Below are 9,798 nucleotides of genomic sequence, written 5' to 3' on the forward strand. Positions count from 1 at the left end.
TTACTTAAATTTATAAAAACAAAATTGGTACACCTTCCTGAGCGCATTTTAGGAAATGCGATTGACAACTTTCAGCTGACATGATACATATGCAATACCTGAGATGATGCAACTCAGTGGCATTTAGACAGTTAAAATTAAAGCGAATCAATGAACCAGGAAGAATTGGACCGTCGAGCAGTTGACACTTATTAAAAACGTCACCAATGCAAGTTAGGTCGATGTCTCCGCACAAGCATTCCTTCAATTCCTCCAAACCGTTTGGCTTGAGACAAAGTTCCCGAAAGCTGGACACAATCTTCGCTGATCCTCTCATCGTTAGCAGATTCGGACAACTTCCGCAAGGTGCATCTACAAAACTGATGAGCTTTGCGACGTCGCAGCTGAATACACACCTTCTCCACTACCCCGAGCAAGCAAGAAGGCAAAGAGGAATAGACAGTATGCCAAGTTCTTCATTATCCTGATAAGTACTGAAGCTGTTTCTGTTAGTTCGGTCACTGGCACCTGATATGGTAGTATTCCAAATTTCGTTACCATAGCGTGATCTCGTTTGTTTAGAAAATATTTACATTTTTTAGGTAGGTAGCTCCAAAAATTGACAACTGCAAAGGCAGAGTAATAGAAAGTGAAAAGAACGACACTGACCTAGCAAGTAAAATAATAACAGTAACAGAAGATGACAATTAATTATCTATAGATTCCTATTAAGAAAACGTAATAGTATAATCTTGTTTATCTTTACTAACTGTAATGTTGTTTTATGGTGATATTTTTAAAAAAATCTGTTTGCTTTACTGTATAATCTCCATCATAAACTGCGTTTACCCCAAAATCCCATACTAGAGTTGTACGTAAGTCTCTTACTTAACCCTCATAACTCCTGTCATAATAAGATTCAATCATTTATCCTGCACCAAAACACTAAAACATCGCCTACGGTGCCAGCATTTGCACCATCTCTGATGGCCTTGCAAAAGTTCAAGTACCCTTCACAACAACGTTGGAGAGTAAGCCTTGAACTCGCCCTCTGGTACTACAATTTGCAAGATTCAAATCGGGGACAAGTCATAATCGGCAAAGTCTTGTCAAATCACAAACACCCTTCGTCCCCATTGGTCGCTGTATAATCGCCTTCTACGACACGCAGTGCCCTCTGCAGTAAGGTGATTTATTCCTGTTTTCTAAACAATAAATCCGCAAAATATTGCGTCATTCAAGGACTACCACCCCAAAAACCTATACTAGACGCATGTTTGAATTTATTGACATTGGAACGGTGAACTAAAAAGAACAAGAAGCAAAAATCACAAATAGCTTTAGTCAAGTTTATAGTGTTGGAAATGGGAACTGTGTTATGTGTAATGTCTGGTTTTATATGCGACTAGTGTTCTATCCCAATATAATTTATGTATGCTGTTTTCAAGTATTATCTGTGGAGTGTATTTGTAGTATGGTGGATGGACCTTCGATTGTGATTGAAGTTCGTAAGCTGTTTTATTTCGCTGTACCAGTCGGTAAAGTTACACACCTTCCAATAGTGTACTTAGTACGTGTGTAAGAATTTTAATCACTGACAAGGTTCTGTTAAAGATCAGGATTCTGCACCTGTACCCGATGGAAGAGGTGGAAACAACCGAAGGTATCTGAGTGAGGACCTTTAAAAATACAGATACCAGTAATTTTATCTACTACATCTGCCTAGCTCGACAAACATTCTTAATTGAAGGGATTACTTTTTCCGAGAGGCCGTAGATTACATTCGGTTAATGGATTAATTTCATTTTGTATCTAAATTAGAAGGGGGTACTAACGTAGATCTTCATGTACAGCCAAAGATGATAATTCAGCATCCATTTGCTTTATTCTTCTTATTATTGCTATCGAAAAGTCGTGCTTCTGAAGGAGGTGAGTGTGAAAGATTTAGCCTTGATAAGCTCACCACCTTTGTAGGAACATCGTGCTCTACAGGGTGTACTAAAGGACAGTTGGACCAAACCATCGAATTTATCCCCGACTTTCATCACGTATGCGTTAATCCTCAACGTTTACGTGCCATGAAGACTTGCCTATGTGAAAATGGGACCAGTCAGTGCGTTGGCGATCTCTTTAATGACTGCTCAAGTCAGTCAGAAGTGAATTTCAACTGCTTGAGCGATGCCTATTTGACGCAGTTTAAAAACTGCTTGTGTGACTTGCCTTACGAGAATTGCCCAATGATATTTTTTGATAGATGCGTTCCATTAATTCCCAATGTCGGATAAATGTCCTGGTCGGAGGTATTTCGGCGTTTTATTAGTGTATATTTATTTACCAATATATAGTTCATCGACCATTTACTTACCTCGCCCTGTGCTTTATTTTGCTTTTCTATTTGGCTTGTCTGCCTGTGGATAGTCGTTTCCGAGAAATTTAGTAGCAGAACAAAGTACATCTCAGCTCCAATCCACTTCACAATTGTCGTAGAGAGCGGATCCAGTTTTAAACTAATTCAGTAATTTATATCTGAAAATATTTCGATCGGTTTTAGAAATTCGCGTTGCACTCCCTTCCAGTTTTTCTAAGAAAACAGTATTGGTGTAATACAATTTCTATGCCCATAAATTGTCATAATGTTTATATAGGTCATGCGTGCGCGGAATTCGGTTATGCGATTAAAGCAATAACAGATTTAATTTCGAGCGTGTTTTTAACTTACAAGAAACTTGATTGTAAAGTTAGTAAAAATGTGCAATATTGTTAGGTCGAATCAAGTTCGAATCTCACAATACTGCGAGGTAATATCTTTTCATTTGTCACTCATTAATTGCGTTAAATTTATAAGAATTTGCATGTTACTTGACTTGACTTAATTATAAGTAGGTTACCACGATTATGCGTTACGCTCATGTTCGTTACTTTGTTTTAACAAAAATGTAACAATGTATGTCCGATACGCCACTGGAATAATACATATATGATCATATTATTTATTATTCTGCTGGAAATCTTCAGTCTTACTACTGTCCAAAACGGACCCTGTGCATAATACTCTCTACAACAATCACATCCACTTACATAATTCTGGGTGTCTCCTGTACGTTCTCTTCTTTACGATTTAAATACATAACCTCAATTTTTTAATTCTTTAAAAATGTAACGTGCCCTACGTAATTTCGTCATTTTTAAACACTTCAGACACCCACAATCATGTTTTTCAATAAAACCTCTTCCACAAACATTAAACGCTTAATCACTTTTCACAACTGTCTCTCATATAACATAAATCCTCCCCCAGAAAGTGGTCCACCACCTAGAAATGCTCGTGTTGTTATTGCCGGTGGTGGCGTCATGGGAGCTTCAGTCGCCTATCACATCGCCAAACTGGGCTGGGCAAAGGACACGGTCCTACTGGACCAGAACAAGTAACCCCTCCGGTCGCACGCGAACACCTTGACTTTATTCCGCTTTCAGAATAGGAGGAGGTACCACCTGGAACTCCTCGGGGCTTCTGGGTATCTTCAAACCGAGTTACTCGCAAGTGAAATTGTCGCAGACCAGCAAGAAGCTGTACCAGGAGTTGGAGGCGAGAGGACTGTCGACGGGCTGGAAAGAGTGCGGAAGTTTGAATTTGGCCAAAACTAAGGATCGTATGATAGTTTTTCGTCGTATGATCGCGCAATCGGTGTACGTATTCTTTCGATTCTCGGTGGGTCTTAATTTTGGCAATTTCAGACTGTGGGATATTAAGTGCGAGCTGCTAACTCCGATACAATGCAAGGAGAAGTGTCCGCTCTTGAATGTGGACGATCTGGAAGGCGGATTGTGGATACCGGGAGATGGGGTCGGCGATCCTTATCAGATTTGTAATGCGCTTACGGAGGAAGCGAGACGGATGGGTGAGATTTCTTACTTGTTTGACGATTGTAGCTAAATGTTTGAGTAGGTGTAACTGTAATTGAGCATTGCGCACTGAGAAAAGTTAACCAGACGAATGGGAAGGTGTGCGGTGTGGAAACGGAATTGGGGCCTATTGACTGTGATTTTTTTGTTAATTGTGCCGGGTTTTGGGCTAGGGGTGTAGGTCGCCTATCCGAACCCTGTGTTAAGGTGCCCATCCATGCTTGTGAACATTACTATTTACATACAAAACCAATGTCCCAACTGCAGCAACTACAAACTATGTTTCCAGGTGAGTAATTTCCTTGGTCCTTTTTCACCAAGGTGGTTTGTTGGTGCCAAAACTAAAGTATTGGATTGAAATTCAGCCCACTTCCACTTGTATTATGGTGTAACTAGTGCTTTACAGGAACACATAGGCAACCAACACGACAATGAGCATTTGACTTTTATACAGGATGTTGAAAAAATTCTATTGCTGACGGACTTCAACTTTTCTTAATGACTTGACTTTTTTTAAATTAGGCATTTCAAAAAAGTCAACCTTTTATCAATGAAATCCGGTAAATCCAGAAAAAATAGTCCAATTTAGGTTCTAAGGGCGGTGGAAATAAATAATACATCTTTTTGAAAATATATCAACTTTTACTGATGAAATCTGATGAATCCAGTTAAATTAGCTGAAGATCACAGTTGCAATTAGTTATATTTGTACATCAACCTTTGCTAATGACTTTTGTAAAATAATGTATTTCAAAAAAGTCAAATTTTACCGATGAATCTAATATAAATCCAGTCAAATTAGTCGAAAGATAACAAAATGTGGTTTTTTTGTTAAATTTTTTAGATTAGGGTTCTATTGTTGACGTACCAACTTTTCTTAATGACTTTTTTTGAAAAATTGCATTTCAAAAAAGTCAACCTTTGACCATGAAGTCGATAAATCTAATTCTGTTGGATTTTTATTGCAATTTTTTAAAGATCTATTTTTCTCAATAACTTTTTGAAACACGTATTTCAAAAAAATTAACTTTTACCCAATAAATCTAGTAAAATTAGTCGAAGGTAAAATTTTTGTTACTTCGATTGGGGTTCTATTGCCTTTTCGTAATGATTTTTGAAATTCTGCAATATAAAAAGTGAACTTTTACCGATGATATTTAAAAAATCCAGTGAAATTAGTCGAATATACTGAAATGTCACTTTTGGTTGCATTTTTTTTAAAATTGAGGTTCTACTGTTTATGGGCATGAACTTTTCTAAGAGATTTTTGAAATACTGCAATTAAAAAAAGTCAATTTTTACCATTGAAATCTAACTAAATTAGTTGAAGATCATTTCTGGTTACATTTTTTAATATTCGGATTCTACTGTTAATAATAATAGTCCAAGGTTTTATGATGGAAATAAAATTTTCTTAATGGTTTTTTTAAATAATACATCTTTTTGAAAATAAAAGATAACAAAACGTGGTTTTTTGTTATATTTTTTAGATCAGGTTTCTGTTAACTTTTCTTAATGACTTTTTTTTTAAAAATTGTATTTCAAAAAAGTCAACCTTTGACCATGAGATCGATAAATCTAATTCAGTCGAATTTTTATTGCAATTTTTTAAAGATCTACTTTTCTTAATAACTTTTTTGAAACAGTGTATTTCAAAAAAAGTCAACTTTAACCAAAGGAATCTAATAAATCTAGTTAAATTAGTTAATGGTAAAATGTCAATTTTTGTTACTTCGATTGCCTTTTGGTAATGACTTTTTTGAAATTCTGCAATACAAAAAGTGAACTTTTACCGATGAAATTTAAAAAATCCAGTGAAATTAGTCGAATATACTGAAATGTCACTTTTGGTTTTTTTTTTAAATTGAGGTTCTACTGTTTATGGGCATGAACTTTTCTAAGAGATTTTTGAAATACTGCAATTCAAAAAAGTCAATTTTTACCATTGAAATCTAACTAAATTAGTTGAAGATCATTTCTGGTTGCATTTTTTATGAATTAAAAAAAATCTGCTATTGTTTGCGCTTTGTCCGTCCGTCCGGACCCACTTCTACCGTTTTGAACTACTTCTAGGGGAATGGTCCTGGAATTTTTTGCAGTAGGTAGCCTATACCTTAAAGGTGTGCCAGCCGGCCATCAAATTTCGCTGTCTAAAAGGGGAACCCCCCCCCCCCCACGAATTATTTTCTGAGATGCCGTTTTTGAAAGTAAAACGTGCATAACTTTTACATACGACAACAACACGGCTACATACGCGGCTGTCTATTGCGCAAAAACCTAAAGGGAACTGATTCCATTTTATCAAGAGTACAAGAAGTAAGTCAACTCAAAGGTAATGCGATCGTTGTCATCGTTTCTCGGTGGTACGGAGAAAGCGTGGGGTAGTTCCGGATAATAATCTTTATCTTCTAACTTCCTCGTCAACTGGAAATACTTTCTGTAGGTGGTCTGGTACTGACGTTTGTTTCGCAAGCGTTTAGCTTCTAATTTTGGTGTAAGAAAGCCTTCTTTAAATATGTAAATTACTGCTTTCACCTACAAACCACCTAGAACATAACCGCAGGGGTATATTCAGCGTTGTTCGTACTAATAACCACAATTTGCAGTTGTCCGCGACTTAGACGGCCACATCTATTTTAGAGAATATAAGGGCAGACTGCTGGCCGGAGGATTCGAACCTGTAGCAAAACCGGCGTTCGAGGATGGAAAAATTCCAGGCAACTTATAAGAACGTATTAACGCGCGACGTTACTGTGGCGAATTTTAGGTAGCGGCGAGGAGCGTGTCCTGCCCGAGGATTGGGATCACTTCAACGTACTGCTAGAGCAGCTACTGCATCGAATACCGATGTTAAATGATACGGTATTGGATAAATTGTGTAACGGTCCCGAAGCGTTTAGTCCCGATTGCAAGTGGATCATTGGGCAGGCCCCTGAGGTAGGTGCGTGCGAGACCGGAGCGCGTGTGTTTCTATCGTATCCGATTGCAGATTATGAACTATTACATCGCTGCCGGTTTAAAAACGGTAGGGATTGCCGCGGCGGGAGGGGTCGGACAGGCAACCGCCGAGATGATTGTGAATGAAAACACGAGCTTTGATATGTACGAATTAGACATTTCACGATTTTTAAGTGTGCATAATAATAGGAAGTATTTGCGAGACCGCGTTAAGGAGGTACCAGGTTTGCACTATGCCTTACAGTATCCATTTTCAGAATTTAAGACGAGCCGGAATTTACGAATGTCCCCCATTTATCCTAAGCTAATGGAGGCAGGGGCCGTTTTCGGTCAGCTCATGGGCTACGAACGTCCGTCGTGGTTCGACCGCAATTACGTCCAAGGTATTAGCGTGATTCCCCACTCTGTTCTCTCATTTTATACCTTTTTGTAATTAGAGCAAGTGTCCTCGGACTGGTCGGTTCCCTATCGCATAGCGTCGACCGATACCTTCGGAATACCGCCCTGGTTCGATTACGTTGCGTCGGAGTATGACGCGTGCCGCGAAGGCGCAGGAATTAGCGATTATTCTTCGTTTGCTAAGCTAGACATATGGGTATGCGCTATAGACTAAGAGCTAGCTGACGATCTGAGTAACATGTTTGATACAAGGATTGCGGCTGTTTACCGTTGAGTTTCTCACCAAAAATTACAGCCACAGTTAAATGCAACTTTTCGAAATGCTTTTTTGGTAATCTTCATTTGAAAGGGATAATTTTCCGTTTAAAAAACTATTACGATAATTACGAACAATAGTGGAAGTTTAACCCACAAAGAATTAAAATCGCGTGACCTTAAGTGAAGTTAGATTTCGAAATCTGGGATACTATTGCGACTACGGATAATGGAATCCCCCTCCCCCTCTCCCTCTCAGTAAAAGGAAAATTCAATTTCCCTACAATCATCTTATCACAATACCCCAGAGTTGGATTCTCCCCCAAAACCTTTTGCCTGACCGCTCTTATTCGAGTTTTCAGTAAAACCCCATCGAACATAGCACCGGGGGGGGGGGTCTGCGGGGTATGGAATCAGGTTAAAGGAAAATTCAATTTCCCTAAAATCATTTTATTACCTACCACTATTTCATTTTATTACCTGTCGAAAGGTGTACAAACGTGTAAAAATGCTTTTTTGGTAACCTTCATTTGAAAGGAGTAATTTCTCGTTTAAAAAACTATTACGATAATTACGAACAATAGTGGAAGTTTAACCCACAAAGAATTAAAATCGCGTGTCACAAGTTACTAATAAGAACTACATTGCAGTATGGCGTAACGAAAACCCGTTAAAGGATTTTATTTTATTCCACTTTTACTTGAATTTATCGATTTTACGTGGTCCTGAAAGACGATCCTAATTTTTGCTGACAGCGGGAATTGGGTGTGAATTATAAAAGTAGTGGGAAATTTAAGTTATTGGCAGAGAGTCGTGGGGCAATGCGCGCTAAGTCACGATAGCGATTACAAACACTGCTGTTCAAATCGTCTGGCAGCTCTCCTTCCTTAACCATTCCTGACTAGTAATTAGACATTTTTAGTCCAAGGGCAATGAGGTTGTGAAAGCACTCGAATACATCTGTTCGAATGGTGTCGATATTCCAATTGGGGGGATCATTCACACGGGGATGCAGAACAAGTACGGCGGCTACGAAAACGATTGCTCGCTGGCGCGCCTCGCGGAAAACCAGTAATAACCCAATTTCCTATTTGAAATTCGTAACGTTCACGTTGCAGCTACATGATGATAGCGCCGACCATTCAGCAAACTCGCTGCCAAGTCTGGCTGCGGCGACATCTACCTCCTTCGGTCGAACTATCCGACGTCACCTCCATGTACACGGCCTTAGCCATCATGGGTCCGCTAACGAGAAGCCTTTTATCTGAACTGACCGATACCGACTTAAGCCCACGAAACTTTCCGTTCTTCACCATTAAGTTGCTAGACGTGGGGCATGTGAGCGGTATCCGCACTATGAATCTCACACATACAGGGGAGCTCGGTTACGTGCTCTACATACCCAACGAGGTTATTTCTCACGTTTTACTTCCGAAGCAGCTCACCGGTAATTTTCAGTTCGCCCTCCACGTTTACTCGCGATTAATGAAGGCCGGTGAGAAATACGGAATGAGGCACGTCGGCTATTACGCGACCAGAGCGTTGCGAATCGAGAAGTTCTACGCGTTTTGGGGACAAGATCTTGATACTCGAACGACACCTTTGGAGTGCGGGCGTACGTGGCGCGTTAAATTTGAGGTGAGCTGCCGAAGGCAAGTGCTAGTCTCTCACGCTTTGATTGTAGAAAGACTTTATAGGAAAGGAACCTCTATTGAAGCAAAGAGAGGAGGGCGTTAAACGAATGTACATTCAGCTCATATTAGATGACCACGATCACGAACTCGATCTATGGCCTTGGGGTGGCGAGCCAATATACCGTAACAACAAGCATGTCGGTATATGCACGACGACCGGATATGGATTCACATTTAAGAAACAGGTTTGGTGTTGCCTTCGGGAAACTTAACCTAAAAACTCAATTTCAGGTGTGCCTGGGTTTTGTTCAAAACATTATCGACGGTGTGCGACACATAGTTACGACAGACTTTGTTCAGTCGGGTCATTACGAAGTGGACATAGCCGGCGTGCGGTTAGTACTCCTGCCACTGATCTCCCCACGATTGTCATTTCCCTTTTAGGTACCCCGCGAAAGTAAACCTGCATTCCCCCACTTTACCTACTAAATATCCGGACCAGGAGAGGGAGGCTTACCAGGCGACGAGAGATAAAGGACGGAATTCGGTTGTCGAGGCCGTTGTGTAGTGCTTTGTAAATATTGTACGTTTTTCCGTTCTGCTACAGAATGTGCCTTGTTTTGTGTTACTTGTCAATTAGAAGAAATACAAATTTCCTAGTCCAGAAATA

General features: G+C 39.6%; 3 protein-coding genes across 3 annotated transcripts; 2 read left to right on the forward strand and 1 right to left on the reverse strand.

Annotated features, from left to right (window-relative positions):
- Positions 1 to 597, reverse strand: LOC116180269. The gene is made up of 2 exons (XM_031500173.1): positions 396 to 597; positions 1 to 351 (listed from the first exon to the last, which is right to left on the reverse strand). Exons 1-2 carry the CDS (start codon positions 538 to 540, stop codon positions 11 to 13), a joined length of 486 nt encoding a protein of 161 aa, XP_031356033.1. The 5' UTR covers positions 541 to 597; the 3' UTR covers positions 1 to 10.
- A 1,218-nt stretch (positions 598 to 1,815) lies between these two features.
- Positions 1,816 to 2,328, forward strand: LOC116180293. Its single transcript, XM_031500203.1, has 2 exons — positions 1,816 to 1,908; positions 1,954 to 2,328. The coding sequence occupies exons 1-2, from the start codon at positions 1,839 to 1,841 to the stop codon at positions 2,262 to 2,264; spliced, it is 381 nt and encodes a 126-aa protein (XP_031356063.1). The 5' UTR covers positions 1,816 to 1,838; the 3' UTR covers positions 2,265 to 2,328.
- Positions 2,329 to 3,078: 750 nt separating this feature from the next.
- Positions 3,079 to 9,798, forward strand: LOC116180645 (pyruvate dehydrogenase phosphatase regulatory subunit, mitochondrial-like). The gene is made up of 14 exons (XM_031500734.1): positions 3,079 to 3,404; positions 3,454 to 3,666; positions 3,715 to 3,878; positions 3,926 to 4,171; positions 6,489 to 6,599; positions 6,650 to 6,819; positions 6,872 to 7,223; positions 7,278 to 7,435; positions 8,417 to 8,565; positions 8,613 to 8,904; positions 8,953 to 9,132; positions 9,179 to 9,373; positions 9,420 to 9,523; positions 9,573 to 9,798. Exons 1-14 carry the CDS (start codon positions 3,190 to 3,192, stop codon positions 9,694 to 9,696), a joined length of 2,673 nt encoding a protein of 890 aa, XP_031356594.1. The 5' UTR covers positions 3,079 to 3,189; the 3' UTR covers positions 9,697 to 9,798.

This window comes from Photinus pyralis, unplaced genomic scaffold (genome assembly GCF_008802855.1).
Source record: "Photinus pyralis isolate 1611_PpyrPB1 unplaced genomic scaffold, Ppyr1.3 Ppyr1.4_LG9, whole genome shotgun sequence".
In the NCBI taxonomy this organism is placed as follows: Eukaryota; Metazoa; Arthropoda; class Insecta; order Coleoptera; family Lampyridae; genus Photinus; species Photinus pyralis.

Coding starts and splice junctions, on each gene's coding strand:
- LOC116180293 (XM_031500203.1), top strand. CDS start 1,839: ATGATAATTCAGCATCCATTTGCTTTATTCTTCTTATTATTGCTATCG. Junction 1,909..1,953: donor AAGTCGTGCTTCTGAAGGAG/GTGAGTGTGAAA, acceptor CCACCTTTGTAG/GAACATCGTGCTCTACAGGG.
- LOC116180645 (XM_031500734.1), top strand. CDS start 3,190: ATGTTTTTCAATAAAACCTCTTCCACAAACATTAAACGCTTAATCACT. Junction 3,405..3,453: donor GTCCTACTGGACCAGAACAA/GTAACCCCTCCG, acceptor TTCCGCTTTCAG/AATAGGAGGAGGTACCACCT. Junction 3,879..3,925: donor GGAGGAAGCGAGACGGATGG/GTGAGATTTCTT, acceptor ATGTTTGAGTAG/GTGTAACTGTAATTGAGCAT.
- LOC116180269 (XM_031500173.1), bottom strand. CDS start 540: ATGGTAACGAAATTTGGAATACTACCATATCAGGTGCCAGTGACCGAA. Junction 352..395: donor TGCTCGGGGTAGTGGAGAAG/GTGTGTATTCAG, acceptor TCAGTTTTGTAG/ATGCACCTTGCGGAAGTTGT.